We start from the raw sequence: 20,104 nt of genomic DNA, 5'->3' as shown, positions 1-20,104 counted from the left end.
TAGGTTTGGCAAATGGATCGGGGGCCATCCCAGCCTGGAGCCACAGTGAGCCTGGCAGTGTGAGGTCCTGGATAAAGGTCGCAGTGGGGGGAGGGTTGGGGGTCCGGGGGCGGGGGGGGGGGGGGGGGGGAGGTTGGTGGTGGTGGGCAGAGATGGTGGTCAGCATGCACAGTCTGGAGGTGCCTCAGACTGGGGGAGGGGGGGCTGGCTGGCCTTGAGCTGCCCCACCCCATTTTTGAACTCAGTGTTCCCATCTGGGAGTCAGAGTTGGCAGGGCTGATCTCGGGAACGACCAAGTCCTGGCCCCCCAATTCAGGCTGTGGGGTCTGGGCTCTGAAGGTCAGCAGGAGGTCATCCAAAGGCCCAACTGTCCATCCCCATGCGCCTGGGCAAACGGATGGCCTCAGCAGCAAGGCCACGGAAAGGCTGGCCCTTCCAGAACTGGGGGGGGATTTCCATCAGGAGATCAAGGTCTGGGCAAGACACTGCCCCCCCCCCGCCCCCCGCCTCCATAAATTAAGGGCTGCTCCTAGAGGAGCCCCGCCCCCTCCAGAGACGCCCCGCCTCACACATGGAGCTCAGCCAATCCGCAGGCCTCACTCCCACTCATTTGCATGTCTATTTTCATTGGCTGCAGGCATAGAGATTAGGACATTCCCAGGCCGCGGGGGCGGGGCCTGGGGAGAGTTGTGGGGCTGGGCTCCGGGGGAGCTGGTCGAGGGGTGCTGGGCTGGGCGCCAGGGGCGGGGGAGTGTGGACTGGGGGAGCCGGGCTGGGCGCTGGGGGGCATGTGGGCTGGGGGGTACTCTGGGCTCTGGGGGGCCAGGCTAGGGGTTCTGGAGAGGGCTGAGCTGGGCACTGAGGGGGGGCCGGACTAGGGGCGCTGGTGGGGGCTGGGGGTACGCTGGGCTCTGGGGGGCCGGGGCTAGGGGCTCTGGAGAGGGCTGAGCTGCGCGCTGGGCTCTGGGGTGGCTGGTCGAGGGGTGCTGGAGGGGGCTGGGCTGGGCGCTGGGGAGCCGGGCTCTGGCCTCTGAGGCAGCAGATTCTGGGAGTACCAAGCTCTGGATGACCTGCCCCGGACCCAGGTCTGGGACACAAAATGGCCACCTGCACACGGGGAGGACTTTGGTTATAGTACAGGCTCTTCCTTTTCCTCTAAAGCTCGGTTAAATCCTCAAACTCCCCCCAACCCCGCCCATTGTGAATGACTCAGAGGGGGAAAGATACTGACCCAAGGTCACAGAGCCAGGACGTGGTGGCGGCGCAGCTGGGACCTCGCCCCTCATCCCAAGACTGGGCTCCTTCCCTCCAGGGAAGGCCGATCAGGGCAACTTCTCATTTACAGCTGCCTCTTCTCAGGGAGGGCTATTTTTTAGTTTCCTTTGCAAAATAATGATGAGGATCACGAGGATTTTAAGAAGACCAGCACCTCCCCCCCCCTCCCCCAGCAGATCTAGTGGCATCATTTTCTTGGGGCTCCGGGAACTGCAGGGTGGTGGGCTCGCGAGTGTGAGTGTGAGTGTGCATGGGCTTTTGTTCCTGGCATTTTGGTGGGGTGAGATAAGGGGAACAACAGACCGGCTCAGAGAGAGCAGGCAGATAGATAAGGCGATAGGGTTCCTCCACCACACAGGCCTATCGCCTTTTATCAGAGTTCCCTTTTCTTTCTTTCTTGTTGGGGGGTGGGTGGGTAGGGTGGAACACATCCCACCCCCCAGCCCCCAAGCTGGAGAACTGGGGTGGGGGCCTCCCTTGCTCACATCCCTGCTGCTGTGTCCAGCACATCCACAACCCTGGCCCAGAGCTCCCGACCGGAAGGGTGGGGGTCCCAAGGGCTGTGGTCACAGTGGGGAAGGCAGCGGCATGGTGCTTCTGCCCTCATGGCTTCACGGAGGGCCCTAGGGGGAATGATGAGGGCAGGGAGGCCCAGAGAGGTGATGGGCAAGGGAGGGGTGTGCCTGGGGGCTAGTGGCTGAGAGACTGGGAGGCTGGGCCCCTCTCTCTGGGAAGCCCTGTGAGCCCTCTTGGGACCGGTGGGACAGGACAGAGAGACCCCCCCCCCCCCCCAGCCCCAGGCCTCTAGGGCAGGACTGAGCATCTTCAGCCCCATTTTACAGATGTAGAAACTGAGCTGCAAAACAGGAATATGGCTGTGAGCCAGAGGTGCAGGGGCAAGCTGGACCCCCACATTCCCTCTGTATTCCTCTGGCTCCCAAGGCCACAGGACACGTGTTCCAGAACCACCCACAGCGCTGTGTGACACGGGCCCCACACCTCTGTACCCTAGAGCTATTTCCAAAATCAGGCCAGGAAGAAGGCTGCCAGGGGGGTTCACAGAGGGAGTGCAGCTGGCAGGGAGGGCTTGGGGAGGCAGTCCCAGCCCTGGAGACCCCAACCCCTGCCAAGTCCCTGGAGAACACAGCCCCTAAAACACACGAGCCCAGGACGCTTTCCCCCTTTTCTCCTGCCTTTGTCTCTGGTCAGAATTATGATTGTGCCCAGAGCACAGGTGAAGGAGCTGGGGTCCGGAGACATTAAGTCTCTAGCCCAGGCTACCCACCCCAAGGGGCAGGCTTTGAACCCTGGTCACCCCATACTACGCTTGTCCTCCTCCCCCACACATGCACCCATTTTACTGGAAATAGCTGACTTCCTTTAGAATATTGAAACAAAACAAAACCCAAAAGACAGAAAGAAACCAGTTTTATCACCAAAGGGACTATTTTCTGGGGACAGATGAAATGACCCCCAGAGAGAAGCAGTAGAGGCACCCCATCATCTCCTGATCTTAGACAGGGCTGTGTGCTCCCAGGTACTTACTCACCCTCTCTGTGCTTGGGCCTTTCTCCCCTAAATGGAGGGAGCAGACCTCTTAGGGGAGGGGAGGGGCAATGGCTACAAACACCCCAGAACCACCAGCTCTGATGGAGACCTAGACCTTGACTAGGCCTTTAGGTCAGTCTTTACTGCTCCCTTCTGTGCTGTGTGACCTTGGATGAGTTGCTCAACCTCTCTGAGCCTCAAGTCCTCTTCTGAGAAGAAATGAAGGCAGAGGCAGTCTTTCTAGCGCTGCTGGGACTCTACAGGGTCACACAGTTTAAGCCCAAGCCTGGCATACAGAAAGTGCTCAGGGAAGGGAGCTACCAGCTAACAATGGCCACCAGTAGGATTGTTAGGACTGTGCAGTCCTAGAACATCTCAGAAATGTTGCTCACTGCCCACTCAGGCCTCCTGTCTCCGGGGATCACAGAGAAATCTCCTTTCTTGAGAGTCGTTTAAAAAATTTAACACAGAAAGGGGGAACAATGGCCATGGGTGCTGTGCCTGCTGGGAGCCCCAGGCAGTCCCTCCGAGGGGCCCCAGGCACTGCCCAGGGGGTGTGATGACCCCCGAGGCCCCAGTGTCCCCTCTGGCACTGCTGGGGGTGGGCGTAGCCCTGTGGGAGCCTGGCGCCCACAGGCCGCTGTACCTGTCCCTCAGCAGGAGGATTAGCCACACGCATGGCCCTAATCGCTGCTAATCGCACCACCATCACCGCAGGATCTCGGATCAGCTGAAGGAGGCGGCTTTATCCAGACAGACGTGGAGATGGCACCGTAGTCCCATCTGGGTGTCGACCGTCACAAGTGGCAGCCAGGCTGGCGGGCCGGGGAAGGCAGGGAGCGGGAGCCCACCCCACTGCTCAACATTTCCAGGCACGTACTGTGTGCCCAGGTACTGCTCTAGGTGCCAGCAGACAGTGGGGATCCTGGCCTTGGGGTGCCGCATCTTCTGGACAGCTGGGGCCAATCTGAGGGCTGGAAGTGCGGCAGACGTGCCCAGGGTCACGGCACGCTACGGACGGCTGGTACGGACGCCCAGCTGTAGTGCGGTGCCTTGAATCCTCCCTTCCACCCAGAGCCTCACCCCTTAGGCCAGAGGCACTGTTCCCCCCAACACGCATCCTCCTCCTGCTGCTGCGTTTCTAGGGGAGGCCCGAGCTGTCCCCTCCTTGCTGGGCCCCCAGTTGCTGCCTCGGTGTGGAGGCCTGGGAGGTGCAGGCGGGGCGCGCAGAGGTTCATGGCTGGCCCCGGGGGCCAGGACAGGCTGGCAGAGACGGCCAAGGGCTCCCCTCCAGGGCCCCCACCATCCCCACCCTCCTCCCTACCTTCTTTTTCAAAAACATAATTTATCTGTGTATTATCAAGAAATCCAGACACTTTAATCAGTGAGCTATGAAGTCAGAATTTCCATTCTTATCTGCGGGAGGAGTGGAAACGGAGGAGATAGGCCGCAGGAACGGATCGCTGGTAGGGAATGTTAATGGGTGGAGAGGCTGGGCTATTGGCCACGGAGACACCGTATCTCCCCCATTATCAAGGCCGTATCTCGCCAACCATCTCAGCGCAGTAATGGGGCCAGTTCAACTTTCCGAGTTATCACAGGAGCTGAAACCTGCGCCCGCCAGAGGCCCCGGCCGGCAGACAGTTCCGGGCGGACTGGGCTTCAGCTGGCAAAGCCGAGGGAGGGGGACAGCTGGCCTGGGTGGGGCCTCTGAGGGCCCGGGTGCCCCCTGACCAGCAAGACTACCACAGTGAACATCAAGAATCCCTCTTTTCCGGGAACATGTTTGGATTTGGCAGAGCTGGACATGGGCGTGTTGCACAGGAGGGGAAACTGAGGCAGGAAGTCAGCTCAGGGTCCCAGGTGTCCCAGGCCCTCCCAAGCTGTGCCAGGCCCATGAATTGAAGAGTGTGGTATGAGGGCACGGCAGGTGGGGATGGGATGGGAACACCATGACTCCTACCTGTGGCTCCGTCCTGAGGCCTCTTCCAGGCCCTAAGCCCAGGAGCAGGAAATGTCAGTAACAAACAGAGTAGGGTGGGGACATCCTGGTGGGCTCTGCCCTGCAGGCCCTGACCTGAGGCTGGCTTCATAGCCCCTTGGCAGCCTGGGGTACACTCAATGCACCCCTCAAAGGTTAAAGGGCTTCCCACCACCTTGGGGCTGCCTGCATGGGACACCCCGGGGGAGGGCACCCACGGCCTATAAAGAACATTTCTGTTCATTCAAAGAAAGGGACCCCAATCCACGCATTCCAGCCCCCTGAGGATTTTGTGGCCAAGTGTCTGAGTGCGGAGCAAGAGTCTCCCCCACAGGCTGCCCACCGATGTGAGTCCCCCCTCAGACTCTGAGGGCTCCAGGCACTGTCCCGGTATGGACCCCATCTGCTGGGGCTCTGGTCTCTCTCTTGCAGCTGGAGGGCAGGGCAGCAGACACCGGAGCCCGGAGCAGGGAAGGGACTCGCCCAAGGTCATATAGCCAGTGAGAAATAGCCTGGTGACCACAGCAGGACACTGCCTGGAACCACAGGAAGGCCTCGGTTTCCTGGACTTGAGCATGGATGTTACCAGGCCAGCAGGGAGCCAGGAGAGCTCTACCCCTGGAAACCAGCCCTGTGGCCATCCCCCTCCCCTCCCCAGGGTGGGGAGCCAGGGCTATAGACCTGCATCTGACCTTTAAACCAACCAAACCTCAGTCTCCCCCCCATGCACTGGACTAATCACTGAGCATCCCTCAAAGTGGCTGGAGCAAGTGTCTGCAGGTCCCGGGTACACAGCAGGCACATAGTAAGTGTTCAGGTGGTGCTTATGGATGACAGTGCCTGGCAAGCCCAAGGTTGACAGCTGGGGTTGATGGCTGGGTGAGCCAGGGCCCCAGACAAGCTGGGTCAGGATTGGCGGAGCCATATGAAGTCCCGCGGCCGCCTGAGGCCCTGAGCAGACACCTTCTCTTTGGTCTCAAGCGTCCAAGCACCTGATGCCCAAGTGGTCCCCCAAGCCCACCATGGGGCTGAGGATCCAGCAGAGCCCCGGACTGAACTGCCACAGCCTGTGAGGCCCTGTCCCCAGCAGAAGGCCCACTGCAGGATGGAGCTGTGACCCCCCTGGTCCTGGCCCTCCTCCCCTCCTGCTCCCTGGGTCTAATTTGCAGGGTGGAGCTTGAAAGAGAAAAGGGAAACTGAGGCAGGATGCTGTGATAGGGGCAAGCAGGGCAGACCGGGACAGCTGGACAGCTTGAGTCATACGCCAGGGAAAAGTGGCAGGAAGGAGGCCCAAGGACTGAGGAGCAGAGAAATGACCCTCTGTCCATTTTAATCCTGCCAGGCAACCCCGATGGCACCCCAACCCCGGGGCCAGGCTGCACCTCCTACACCAGGTCTTATCCGCCTCCCTACTCTGCACCATCAGCACCAATGTTCCACTTGTGGGGGAAACTGAAGCTCAGCGACTTACAGGAGGCGTAGGCACCCTCAGAGCCCAGCTGGGCATCCCCACAACATCCCCGTCTTGCAAAGGTGAAGCCTGAGTCTTGGGGAGGCAGGTGACATTTTACCCTGAACCCCATGATTCTGGCCCATCCTTGGCTGTGGCCACCCACAGGGAAGGTCCTAGAGGCACCCACGTGCAGAGCCCACACTGTGGCCATCCTGTCCTGCCCAGGAAGCAGCGTGCCTGCCAGTTCTGGGGGGCCTTGGACACAGGACCCCCGGCCTGGAAACTGTGGCAGACCTTCTGCTGACCACCTCCTTAAACCTATTAATATTCTGCTCATGTGCTGTGTGACCCTGGTGGAGTCACCCATCCTCTTTGGTTCTCCGTTTCTCTGTGAGTAACAGGTTGAGAAGCCCAGCCTTCGAGGGCCTCCTGGAGAATCACCGGGGTGGGGGTTGAGGGGTAGGGGTGGATGCCTGCAAAACGCTTAGCAGTGGGAAGCTATCAGCTGTGGGTGGCTGGGTTTCTGCAGCTCCTGGGCCAGGGGAAAGCAGGGCTGCTCTGAGCTCTGACTGTGCTTGGGCTCCTGGAAGCAGTACACCGGCACCCTGTCCCCTCTTTTGCAGCTGGGGAAAGCCAGGCCCTGGGAGTCCACAGCCTCTAGTCCAGGGGAGGCAGACAGGAGGGACAGGGGGTGGAGGGGAGGGGCTAGCTTATCTGCCTAACCCAGCTCTGGCCCAAGGTCAGCTGTCACATTCCTGACCCAGGGGGGACACTGCCTTCTCCCAAACATGGGGCCTTGGAAGAGGGAGAAGGAGGAGGGGTGGAGGGGGCTGGTGAGGCCCTGGGACAGGTGGCCTGGGGGGCTGAGAGGCCCTGCCCACCACTGGGGTCCACAGACCCAGCTCCCCTGTGGCCTTGAGCACATCACAAGCCCCTAGGGCCTCGGATGTCTTACCTGGAAGATGGGTGAGCCAGTAATGCCGATGAGCTAAGGGCAGGTAAGATCCTTGGGCAGGAAGAGGACCGATGGGGGTGTGCGTCCGGCCTGGTCCAGCCTGGGGTGTGGTACAGTCAGGGCACCCGCCCACAAGGCCCTTCAAAAACTAACACCCGAAGGCAGGAGGAGGGGGAAGGCCAGAGACAGGACTCTGTGTGAAGTGTCCAGCCCTCTGGGCTTCTGGCAAAATCTTAGTAATGCAACCAGCAGCTCCCAGGGCTGCCACATCCAAGGACATGACCTTGGGACAGCACTTTATAGTTCGCATTTGGGATCTCACAGACCTCATATAAAGACCCTGGGAAGGAGGTGCCGTTATTAAGCTCTTGTTTCCGAAGTAAGAACTGAGATGAGAGAAGTCATTTGTCCACAGGGTCGTGGCAGGGCCAGGGCCAAGGCCAAGCAGTGGCCCCCACTGCGGTGGCCTCCCACTCTGGATATGAGGGCAGCCTCAGCCTCTGCTCCCTGTGTGGGGACATGGGGGGATGGAAGCTCTGGGGTCCCAGGGGGAAGAGTCTCTGTCCCCAACCCGCCCACTGGCCCCCGGTCAGCAGGGGTGGATGGAAGCAACATGTCCTCCAGCAACAAACAGCCTAGGCTCTGGACCCGAGCTGGGACCCTGGGTGTGCTCCAAATACTGCTGTTTATTGAGTACCACAGCACCCATTCTACTGATGAGAAAACCAGGACTGGGAAGGACAGAGATGCTCGCCAAGGTCACTCAGCTGGGAAGTTGAGGGGAGTGGAGGTGGGATGTGAATTTCCCTTGGATTCTCATGATTGTGCTCAAGGGCCAGCAGTGCCATCATCCCTATTTTGCAGATGGGTAAACCAAGGCTCACTCGGGTGGACCTTGCCCATAGTCCCACGTCCATTTCACACTGCATATCCATTAGGTTATTTATGTGACAGAGTTCTGGAAAGCCCACTATGTGGGGACAGAACAGACCTAGTCCCCACTCCCAGATAGCAGAGATCTAAGCTGCCTGTGCAAAGGCCCTGGGGCGAGAGGAACTAAAACAAGCCAGTGAGAAATCCTCCCCTCTCAGCTGGAACACAGGCCCTGGTGAGGGGCTCCTGCCTGATGGGAGCTGTCTCCCCCTGGCCCCTTCGCCCCCTAACCCCCTAGCCCCATGCTCCTTTTCTCATAGGAACACAACAAGAATAGATGGACAGCAGCCGAGCCCTCACCCACAGGCCATCTGCCTCCTCCTGCCACAGCTGAGGGTTCCAGGAAGTACACATGGAGGCCGACTCCCTCTGCAGGTGTTGCTGTGCCCACTTCTGGAACCCCCTTCCATCCCAGGCCTCCTGTGGCTTGGGAAGCAGTGGAATAAACATGGGCTGTGGCCTCAGGTTCCCCTTCTGTGCAATGGGAACAGGGACCCTGCAGCAGCTCTAGGGGTGCGGTTGGCCAGGAGGGCAGGAGCCTAGCCAGGGTCCCCAGGTTTGGCGATACCAATCAGCGGGCAGCAGCTGCCCCCAGGAGGAGGCCCGTCGATGGCAGATAGGCCGCAGAGAGTATTATTCACGGGCCGTCCAGCCCCGGGAACGTCTGGTTGGCATAGAAACAGGAGATAAGGGGTACAATTAATGGCATCACATTCCCTCCTCCTTTCTTCCCCAAGTGACCCATTTAAATCCCTGGCGGGGCTGGTGCCATGCTGGGCTCCCAGTGACCTCCAGGGAGGGGCTGGCTGGGCAGGCAGGGCTCGGCCAGGGCTCAGGCCCCTGGGCAGGGCTGGCAGGAGGCTCCCCAAGGAGCACCCCTGTGCAGCAGCCTCTCAGGAAGGAGGCCCTTGGGAAACGTGGCCAGGGCTGCACTGGACCCCAGAGTGGCTCCGCTCCCAAAGACCCATTTCACAGATGTGGAGACTGAAGCCAGAGAAGCCTGGGGGCAGATGGACAAGAGGACGGTAGATGATGCCCACAGGCAGGCTGCTTCGGAGCTCGGGGCTGGGCTACCTGCGGTCCTACTCTGCTTTCCCACTTCTCTGGGGGAGAAACTGAAGCAACCTGTGCTCAGTTTCCTCAGACGTAAAGGTGATAAGAACAGGACCTATTTTAAATTGATATGTGAAGGCCCAGAGTAATGTCTATGTTAGTTATTGTTAATATTATTACTGTCCAGTGCATCAGTGAACTGCTCATCTTTCCTGAGGCCCAGGAGTGCAGGAAAACCAACGACTATCTAGAGCCAGGGTGGAAGCCAGCCTCAGGGGGCACAGCTGGGCTCTGGTGTCCACCTGGCCCACGTAGGCCCGGGGGCAGGCTGCGGCCCTGTGAGCAAGGTCCTCCTAGACTCTCAGCCCTTTGTCCCCTTGGCTCACCAGAGGAGGGTCCCCATGCTCCCATGACTCTGAAGAGGGGGCCAAGGTCAGCGGAGGACTCATGTCCCTGCTGACCCCTGGATGGCAGGTGGTCACACCTATCTTTCACAGAGGGTAAACTGAGGCCGTGGAAGGCAAGTGAATTGCCCATGGTGGCTCTGCATCAGGACCGGCCAGGTGGCCAATTTCCCTCTTTCCTCACTCCTCTGCCATCCTGGCGAGATGCAGGCACTGCCAAGTGGCCCGGGGGCTTCCGTACTTGGGAGGAGAATGTGCTTGGCTCTGTGCAGAGTTCCCAAAAACTCAAGGACGGACCACCCCTTCTCCCTCCTGGGCCTCACCCGCTCTCTGGAACTGGCCTCACCACCAGAAGGTACCGCCAGCCCCACAGGCAGGTGCTGAGCGGTTCGACAGTGCAGGCTGAGTCTGAAGCATGGAGTGAATTAGTCATCCTGTGGCCACCAATAATTCGTTTAATCAAACTCCGAGAATGTGTGAACAACGCCCTCCAGGAGATCGGGTGGCTGCTGGAGGGGGATGGGCAGGGCATGCAGAGAAGCCCCCTCCTACCTGGCGGGCCTGGGTTTCCACTTGGCATCCAGGCCCATGTCCCTGAAGGGCCCCTCCTGCCAAGTGGGCCCCACGGCATCACCAGTTTGACCTGGCGGCTGACTCCTGTCAGCATGTTTCAGAGGGGGAACCTGAGGCCTGGACCACCCTCCTCACCTCCTCACACAGGCATCTGTCTCTTCCCTAGCGTCCGGTGCCTCTGAGCCCTTCACACCCCTGACAACAGCTGGGAATCATCATCCTATTTTTCAGAGGGGGAACTTGAGGCCAGCCCATTGACCCTGGAGGCACCTCCATGGCAGGCCTACTACTGAGCTCGCTGGAGGTACCCTCTTCTGGAACATGCCCCCAACTGGACTTCTACTTAGAATCCTCCACCTAAGCCAGGGCTGGGACCCAGGGCATGCATACAGCAAGTGCTCAATAAAGACCCGCTGAGCGAACCGAGGCAGGTCTCGGGGACCTGCTTGGAAAGACCATCAGCACCCTGGCTCCCCCCTGCAACCCCCCCCAACCCCCCCAGCCTGGGAAACGGAAACCACCTTGATTTTTTTCAGCTGAACTCCAAGCAGGGACACCTCCCACTTGCCAGAACACACACCACCCCCAACGCCATTCAAGGGGAAACACGCTCCCTCCTGGAGGTGACAAGCCCCACCTCTGGCTATCTCACACCATCGACTAGGAATCCGGAGGGTGTCCCCTCCCCTGGCCATGAGCTCGGGGCCAGCAGAGCCACTTTCCTTTCATTTTGACGGACTGTACCACCCGCAGGGGAGGATCAACTTCTTGGCAATTAAGTATGTTTGGGAAGAAAACTCGTGGAGACGACCGGGCGCAGACCCGCCCCCCCCCACCCCGCCCTGGCCCAGGTCCGAGCCCCACTCTCCCCGCCCTGACTCCCCCGTGCTGTTGTTGCCTCGAACCCGGCCGGGCCTGGTGGCCACAGATAAGGCCTCTTATCGCTCCTGGCGATCGCCATCCGGCCGACCGGCCCCGCGCTTATCTGAGCTCCCATCGACCCGGGAGGGAGGCAAGCTCGGCGGGCCGGGGGTCCCCGGGCAGGGCTCTGCCCCGCGCTCCCCGCCAGCCCGCCGGGCCTATCGTCTCGGCCATCTGGCCGGCCAAGGCCGCGCTCCTGCCTCGCCCTCCCCCGCTCCCACGTTTGAAGTTAATAAATGGAAGCGCCTATCGCCTCCGCCATCGGTTGCGCGCCTTATCGCACGGCACATCTATCTCCGCGCGGAACAAAAGGCGCACGGAGGCGCGGGCAGCTGCGCCCTGGCTTCGTGAGGGCGCGGGGGGCGGTGGCCCCAAACGCCCGGCCCCCTCCCTTCCACACCCGCGCGGCCTGGTCGCAGGTGAGGCCGGCGCGGCGGGCGCGCAGCTGCCAGGGCCGCACGCACCGCCGCGGGCAGAGGGCGGGCGGGCGGGCGGGTGCCGCCGCCGCTTGGTGACAATCAGCGCTCGCATCTTAACGCGCCGAGATCTGCCAGAGGGAGGAGGCGCCGGGGGGGGGGGGCGCAGGGAGGGTGCCCGGCCCGCCTGCCGCGTCCCTGCCCCTGGCTGGATCCTGGCCGCGCAGAGGGTCAGCAGCGGGGACTGGCCCGCGGGCCCCATGCGGTCCATGTCCCCAAGGCGCAGCGCTCCACCGACCCGGCCCGGCCGGCGCTCGCCCTGCTCGAGGCCTTATCGGCGCTGTCGATCGGTTCCCAGCCTGAGATCTCCCTGCCCGCGCTATCTGTATCTCTCATCACGCTGAAACACATACACACGCACAGAGAACAGACCGAGCAGAGGCGCACCGGGGAGGAGGGGAAAGAGAAACCAGAGACCCGGCGCGGATCGGGACCTGTGGGTGGTTCGAATACTTAAGTTGACTTGATAGAAGGCGACTTTCGGAAAACAGGTCCTGCGTGCACATTGGGGGAGTGGGTTACAGAAATCCAGATTCATGCTTGCATCCCCCGAGCTAGGACCGGGGGTAGACACTCCCCCCAGGCGCGCGCACATGGTATCCCGGTGGCCTTGATGGTGTGGACAGATGAGGCAGTGCCCGGGTGCCTGGGGCTGGTCAGAGGGCTGGAGGCACCCTCTCACCTCCCAGCGGGCCTGGGAGATGCGACCCCCGGAGGAGGAAACCTCGACCTCCGCCGTGGCCCAGAGGCGCGAAGTTACTGGTGTGGGGTGGGGAGCGGCGCTTCCTGTGTGCTCGCTCTCTCGCTCGTCGCGCAGCCGAGTGGCCCAAAGTGAGCGGCGCTTTTATCATGGGGCACTGGCAGCTTGAACTCCGCTGCTGCGCAGTCCGCTGGGGAGTGACCCGCAGGCCGGAATAGGCGAGAAACTTGAGAAAAGCGCAGAGGCAATCATGACCTGGGGCTGGGTCCCCAGAAGCCCCCTTTTCCTGGTTTGGAGAAGCCCCTGGGATAAGGGGGGTGGGGGCTACCTGCCTGCAGCACGTGCGGCCTTGGCCGGGGCAGGGAGTAAGGTCGGACCTCCAGGGGGCTGTCCCTAGGCGGGCAAGGCTCGAGTGTGAGACCCGGGCGGCGGGGCGCGGGGTCGGAGCCGAGCGCAGGGGCTGCGGGGGCCGCCCCCGCCCCCGCCCCCACCCCAGCCACGCGGGTTCTGGGGCCAGCCGGAGAGGCGGTGGGCACGGGCCGGCTCCGCCACTTGGGCACGCATTTCCACGCGGCCCGGGTGCCCCCGCTCCCTCCCGGTCTCTGTTTCTCCCTCTAGATACAAAGCCTGGGAGAGTCAACCGCGCTGCGAGATAAGATCACAATTTCAGCCCGTCCCGACAGAGCGATCTTATCAGGATGGGACTTGCAGAATGGAATATTTTAAACTTTATCTGAGCCCAGATCGGGGCCGCCTTATCGCCGCACCATCTCGGGGATGCGGGGGAGGGGCAGGACGCGAGGTGGCCGCACCCCCAGCCGCCCCGCTCCGGCCCCCCGCCCCGGGCGGGCCCCCCTGCGGGCCGGACCCCCGTTGCGAGCGCCGAGACGCGGGGCCGGGCCGGCGGAGGTTAGATGCCCGCGCGCTCGGCGCACAGCGCGGGGGCGGGGGGCGCGCGGCGCGGGGTGAAGGTCGCGGGCGCCGGAGCCCAGCGGGTGAGCGTGCGGGGGCGGGCCGGCGGGGGCACCGGGGGTCGCGGCCGGCGGGCAAAGTTTGACTCACGCTTGATCTGCCGGGGGTTGCTCTGTTTCCTCCTGGACATGTCTCCGGCGCCGCGCGCCCTCCCGGCGGCCGCCTCTAGCCCCTGGCGGGCGGCGGCGGGCGGCGGGGGCGCGGCGGGGCCGCGGGGCGGCTCATGCCCCCGGCCCCCGGGCTCCGCGGCGCCCCGGCCCGCGCCCCAGCCCGCCGCGCCCGGCCCGGAGCCGCTGCGGAGGCCGGAGGCCAGGCCCTGCGCTGCGGGCGCGCCGACCGCCGGGGGCGGCGGGCTGCTGCCGGCTCCTCGGCTCCCGCGCAGACGCCGCCGCCGCACCCGCTCGGCTTTTCTCAATGGAACCTGCGGGCAGCGCGCGGAGAACCGGGCTGCCTCGGCCGGGGCGCTCCCGGCGGGCGGGCGGGCGGGCCGGCGCGGAGGGGGCGGGGCCTGCGCGTCCCCGGCGCCGCGCCTCCGGCCCCGCCCCCGCGCTGGCCCCGCCCCGCAGGATCCTGGTTCCCTACCGTACGGCCCCGCCCCCGCGCTGGCCCCGCCCCGCGCTGGCCCCGCCCCCGGAGGATCCTGGTTCCCTACAGTACGGCCCCGCCCCCGCACTGGCCCCGCCCCGCGCCGGCCCCGCCCCCCGGACCGCTCGGCGCCGGCCCCGCCCCTCTGGGCCCCTCCCCCGGCCCTGGCTAGACCTCGGGCTTCCTCGGCTCCTCCTTGGGTCCCGCAGCTTTGTCTTCAGGCCCAGCTCTGATTCAACCACCTACTCTGTCCCGCCGCCCGCGGCACCGCGTCGGGCCGCGCTTCGGGCCGCCCTGGCTCCGCCCCTCGGCGCTAGCTCCGCCCCGAAGTCTGACCCCGCCTGGCTCTGCTCACCCCTGCGCCCCGCCCCTGACCTCCGTGGCCCCGCCCCCAGGCCCTCGGCCCCGCCCAGGACCCCAGCGCTCCAGACAGCCCTCTCCAGCTGCAGGACCAGCGCGGTGGGGCCGGGTCAGGAAGCCTGGGGCCTCGACTCCCCACAGTGCCTTGGGCCAGATTTCAGGTGTGCAGTTGTCTGTGGCCGAGTGGGGATCTGTCCGAGACAGGTGGAAGCAGCATCCCCGGGTGCGATCCCCACATGGAGAATGGGCACCTCGGGCCTTCCTCCCTTGGGCTCTGGTCTGGCTGGAAGTCGGGAAGCCTGCAGAAGCCAGCAGCCTTTCCCTGCTGCCCCTGCAGCACTCCTCCCCCACCCAGCCCCGCACTGTCCCCAGCAGGCTGTGACTTCCCAGGGAGTCCTTGCTGGACCCCAAGGAGGAGGCCCCGCCACGGGGCTGAGCCGACACCTGCGTCCCCTCCCAGCCTGGAACAGGCTCAGTATCGTCTGTTCCAATCCTGGAAGTGGTCACTGACCCTCCTGTCTTTGGGGACATATTCACGGTCTCCCAGAGGCCCCCATTTTCTATTGAAGCTCACGTCACACTGCATTAGGAACTGTGCCCCCAGGTTGAATAGTGTTCTTTTATTTTCATATTCTTGACTTGCATTTGGTACCTGCTCCCTCTGCCTCGTATTCAGAAGAAATAGGGGGTGAGCGAGGCCTAGGGGCTAAGCAGAAGACTTTTGTAAAGAAGACAGCCTTGCTGTCATTCCCAAAGTAGGGCCTTACTACAGAACGAGGACCTGGGAGGTGGAAGGAGTCCCAGAGGAGGGGCTGTGGGCTGGCACCAGGGCTGGGCGTGAGGCTCCATGCACAGTATGTGGCACTCAGGCTGGCGCTGCCGCAAAGGCTGGGGATCTGCGCTGAGTGGGATGCAGAGGGTGCGCAAAAGAGAGACAGCCATGCTTTCTCAGTGGTGCCTGTCTAGGCCACAGGGAAAGATGGCTGTCACTTTGGCTACTTGTTTCCCAAGGACACATCCACCTCTCCCAGTGCCGCAGAGGCAGGGGTGGTCCAGAAGCAGAAACTGCTGACTAGGACCCACTACTATTTTGGGGTCTTAGTGCAGAAGGAAAACATGGGGCTTCTTGCTTAAAAACTAAGAATTTCAGGGCAGCCAAATTAGAGCGTTAAACCAAGCACAGGACCCCACATGCCTGCACGGGTCATACCTCCCTGAGGCGCCAAAAGGTCCTGACCCAGGACAGAGCTGTTTCTGGAGCTGTTTCCTTCTGTACTTTGCCCCTTCTGTCCGCCCCGTGGGGGGATATTATTACCCCATGGCCCAGAAGAAGAAACTGCAGCCTGTTTAGGACTAATGGCAATGCCATAGGACCTTGCTGGCACAGGCTGCCACACATCGGGGGAGGTCTGTTGATACTCAGGAACAAGGAGCAGGAAACACTGCTGAAAGGACAGGCTATGTGAGCCCAGAGTAGGAGCCACCACCTCTGCCTGAGGAATTCAAGGTAGGCTGCCTGGAGAAGGTGACATCTGAGTGCAGCTTTGAAGGGGCCCCTGATCAGGTGGGAGAGGAGATGCAGGGTGTGGAGTTGCTGAGAGTGTGCAGGTTAAGCCGACTGTGAGCCCATTCCCTCTGGCTCCTGCATGTCTGCAAGGAGTGCTAGGGTTCACATCCCAAAGCCACTGGTGAAGAACATAGTATTGCGTGCAGGCCGTGTGCACAGTTGGCAGTGCCTGATGTGGAGCTGGGTTGCCCAACCACACCCTGGCTGTTCCTTGCTCACTGGATCTGAGCTTTTGGCAGCTGCCTCCTGGCTGGGGTTGCAAAGCTTCCCGGAGGCCACCTGGGGAGGCGCCCAGGGTATCTGGGCCCAGGCCTCTCCTGGCATGGCTTTGACTGGGGCGCCGGCTCTCAGGGTGGTCATCATCCCCATGCGCCCCACCTTTGTGAGCCCATCCTTCGGGCTGGTTCATATCTTCTCACGATGTCCTTTTGCTGTGCTCTGGTGGTTAGGACCGGCAGAAAGTGGCTGAGCTGGAACTGGGACCCAGTGGGCTGTGATGGGGGTGATGAAGACGCGGAGGCTCAGGCAGGGTGATGCTGGGATGTGACCCCAGGCCGCTGAACTCCAGAGCCTGCGTGCTGAAGCCTGACCTAGGACCAGGAAAAAGTGGGTCCAAATCCCGGTTCTGCCGCTTTGGAGGGTATGACCCTCTCCGGGGCCCTTGGTTTCCTCGTATGTAAGTGGGGGTGGGGGTGAGACCCCTCAGGGTTCCTCTGGCCTGGATGCCTCTGCAGTTCTGGGCTCTTGTCCTGGTCCACCTCTGTCCTCTGGCCTGTGGGCTGGCTGCCTGAGGGTGTGCTCTGTGCTGCCCCAGACCCTGGGAGGGCTGCCCCAGGTTGGGCAGTTGCTAGGGTGGGGAAGGGGCTCCCACTAGCCAGGCCCTGCACTGGTTTTCAGGCTGTGACAAGGGAACCACAGCATGTTCTAGAAACCTAAGTTGGCCCTTGAAGGAGGAAGAGGATGATCACGGAAGAGTGGTGCCAAGGGCATCCTCTGCTAAGGGAAGAGCAGGTGCAGAGGCTGGGGGGGAGCCTGGGGCCGGAGCAGACCGCGGAGCGTTTACGGAGGCCAGGATGGATGAGGGGCCTTCTTTCTGAGACACTGCCCTCCCCGCGAGCAGGGCTTCACCTCCTTATAGCTGTGAGACGCACCCTGATACAGTGCCACCACCCCACCCTGCTCCAAGCCCCTGTCCTCATCACCCCACTCCTAGCACCACCACTGCTGCCCACTCTGCTGGACCCCACGAGGTCAGTGCTGTCCTCGCTGCAGACTGAAGCCAGTGGGATCTTCCCAGAAGCCATTTATAATGGTCTTGGGCTCAGCCCTGCCCATCTCTACCTCCTCCTCTGAACTTCCTCGCCTATGGGTCCAGGGGTTTGGTGGCCAGGGGCCCTTGCACAAGCTGTTCCTGCTGCCAGGAAGCCCTTCCTCTGGGAAGCCCACAACTGCTCCAGACAAGATCAAGCTCTCGTCTCTGCTCCAGCTTGTGGGGCCTGGCGTCTCTTCTGGGGCACCTGGAGCTCCATCACTTTATACCAGTGGCGGGGTGTGGGTGTCCTTGGCGCCTGGCACACATGTGACGAGCACTAACAGGTCAATGCGTTGCCTGCGCATAATGGCCTTCTGAAGAAGGGACTGTTAGAATTCCCATTTGCTGGAAGAGTAAATTGAGGCTCAAAGAAGTGAAATAAGTCGCTTGCCCAGGGCCCACAACAGGTGAGTGGCAGAGCCTGGGCCTCCATAGGGCCAGGGAGTGTGCACACTCTGTTCCAGAACGGACGCCGGCGGTGGTGGGCGCCTTGGCGGAGAGGGGACCCTGCGCTGCTGGCCGTGCTCCGCCCCGCCTTGCCCCGGTCGCTGCAGGCCCTGGAGCAGCCGGCAGCCGGCTGGCCTGTCCTGACATTCATCAACACTGGCTCTGTGAAGGGTTTAATTAACTTCCTGTTGCAATGGGGGGATAATGAGTTTTAAGCGCCACGTGACTCTGTAAGGAGGTCAAACAGCAGCGAGGATGTCAAAATAAATTAAGTTAGGAATCAGGAGGCCGCCTGCCGGAGGGGCAGGGGAGGAGCCCAGACAGCTTTGGTGACAGTGAGGTGTCAACCGGGCCACCCTCGGCAGGCGGGTGTGGGGGGGCGCTGCCACCTCTGTCGCCTCCTTGGCAGGGTGGTGGGTGGCTCAGGCGTCTGCCCACAGCTGGGGACCCTGTCTGACCTCCAGGATGTCTGAGGGACAGGGAGAGCGGGGCCGGGACCCCACTGGACTGGCCTTTCCTGCCCTGGGGCCTGTGGTCCTCTGTGAGTCCAGCGTCTCAGATATCCTGGGACACGAGGGCTCTGGGCTGCGGTTGGGGCTCAGGGGTTTGTGAGAGGCCCCCTTTCATGCAGCTGCCCACGTGTGGCCATTCATGCCGCCAAGCAAGGCCGTGTTGGGCGCAGACAGGAAATATTATCTGGATATTTCCCAATCCCTGAGAGTTGGGGTCATGTGACATCACCAGATAGGAAACGCTCAAGTCCCCACTGGCCTCCTGCCTTTCCTTCTCCTTCTCTCCGCACTGCTTCCTGCCTCCCCTCCTGCCCTACGCCCTTCCTCCCTTCTCCCCACTGCAGAGTCCAGGCAACATGGGGATGACCCTGAACAACATGTACACGGTGCGCTGCGTGGCTCAGGGCAGCAGGAGGAGGGCACCCTGGGGCTCCTGGCAGGGGGAAATGGGCTATAAATAAAGCAGGGAGGGGGAGGGAGCACTGTGGGAGGCTACTGTGATCCACAGGGGGTTCTGGAGCCCACGCCTTGGGCAGAGGCCTGAGGGAGGGGAAGGTGACATGGGGATGGCTGTGGCGGGAGGGTCCAACAGGCCCTGGCTCTTAGTCCTCAGAGGGAGCCCCTGGATGTCAGGGCTGGAAGAGCTGTTGGTGATTCTTGTGCCCACTGATGGCTGAGAGCGCTGAGGTCTAGAAGGGATGGTTTAGGTCCACCCTCTGCCTCCCGGCCCTGCTGCCCCTTGGTACTCACTGTGGCACTGCACACGGGCCCAGGGATGAGCTGGGTGTCTCTCAGCAGCAAACGAAGGCCTGGGCCCAGCAAACCCTAGGCCTCGGGAAGGCCCTGCCTGCCCCCTCCCTGCCAGGGGGCTCCAGGTGGGAAGGGGGCTGTGGCCTCAGGTGCCCAGGCAGGGAGCTGCTCAGCCTGTCACTCCTATGGTGGTGGGACCCTGGCCCAGGGGCCAGGCTTCCTGCTCCCCAGGACGTGAGCTGCCTGCTGCCCACCCACTGGATGGGGAGAAATGAGGTGCAGGGACATGGCCTCAGGGCTGGATCCCAGGGGCCCCCACACAGCACAGTCACAGGGGACGGGGCAATACCCAGGGGTCCCCCAATCCCATCCCCTTGTGGGGGTGCTTCCAGGAGCTCCAGCCCTGGGGAGTGCCCCAGACTGCAAGGTTCCATCTTTCACTGGAGGCTCTTTGCTTCTCTGTCTCTGTGGGGTCCTTTCAGACCCGTGTCTTCCCACCACGTGAGTGTGGCTGTCCACACACTCTCCTGGGAGACAGGATTCTCTGTGGCCCCGAAGTTTAGGAAGCCCGCCGTGTTCTCCAGGGGTGCTGTGGGAAGCCTGTGGTTGTGTGGGAAGCCTCCCCTTGTACGGGACTGGGGCAGGAGGCCACAGCCTGCTTCTACCAGCAGCTTCCCTCCCTCTGGTGGCCAGTCCACAGGCAGCTGCCCCAACCCCCTCTGGCTCTGGCAAGTCCAGGTGCTCACCCATCCAGTCCCTGCACCTGCATGCCCTCACCTGGTCCCAGGAACCATCTATCCAACCTGCCTCTGGGCTGGTGGGGCCGAGGGGACCCTAGGGTCAGCTTTGGGCCTAGTATTTATGCAACTGAACAGTACAGTCATTTATGTGACCTTGCAGCTAACACATGGTCTCCCCCTGCCCACCCTGCCTGCCTGAGGCAGCCCCTGGAGGGACCCTGCTGGGAAGGGGTGAGCGGGCACATGCTGGCTTCCTAGAGCCCCAGGGCAGAAGCGGCTACCTCCTGGGAGCCTCAGGGAGCCATGTCCCTGTCTGGGGTCTGTTCCCGGCTGCTCCTGACCCAACCCTCCCCTGTCTTTGTCCAGAAGGATCAGATGGGGCGCTCTGGGAGGCGTGCATAGGCCCTCTGGAAGGCACCCCTGATGCACCACATCACCTGCCTCGCAGGGAGTCGGGGTGAGGTGGGTGTGGGGGGAGCTGTGCAGTCAGCCTGGGTCTCTGAGCCTGGCGATGAGGCTGGGGTGCCCGCACGCCTGGGGTTGGCCTGTGGTGGCTGGTGGCACCCTGCCTGAGGCGACCGCGGCTG

The 20,104-nt window shown here is 62.5% G+C and overlaps 1 protein-coding gene and 1 long non-coding RNA gene across 4 annotated transcripts in view; one reads left to right on the top strand and one right to left on the bottom strand.

The window, feature by feature from the left end:
• ZFPM1 (zinc finger protein, FOG family member 1) overlaps positions 1 to 14,128 on the bottom strand; it is a 69,299-nt gene extending 55,171 nt beyond the window's left edge. The window contains exon 1 of one of the 3 annotated variants that reach the window (XM_072819556.1): positions 14,004 to 14,128. Coding sequence is in view for 1 of the 3 variants with exons in the window: in XM_072819553.1 (XP_072675654.1) it covers positions 13,335 to 13,374 (40 nt within the window). In the remaining 2 variants the exon portion in view is untranslated. Of the gene's footprint in view, positions 1 to 7,212; positions 7,367 to 13,334; positions 13,467 to 14,003 lie in introns of those variants that run through there. The other 2 variants (XM_072819553.1, XM_072819555.1) reach the window with 2 other exon arrangements.
• LOC140630044 (uncharacterized) lies at positions 7,004 to 8,609 on the top strand. The gene is made up of 2 exons (XR_012027847.1): positions 7,004 to 7,255; positions 8,406 to 8,609. It is a non-coding gene; the product is annotated as an uncharacterized lncRNA (long non-coding RNA).
• Positions 14,129 to 20,104: the final 5,976 nt, after the last annotated feature.

The sequence above is a fragment of the Canis lupus genome, chromosome 3 (genome assembly GCF_048164855.1).
Source record: "Canis lupus baileyi chromosome 3, mCanLup2.hap1, whole genome shotgun sequence".
NCBI classification, from domain to species: Eukaryota; Metazoa; Chordata; class Mammalia; order Carnivora; family Canidae; genus Canis; species Canis lupus.
The sequence above is the reverse complement of the archived record's forward strand: the minus strand, read 5'-3'. Positions and strand labels throughout refer to the sequence as shown.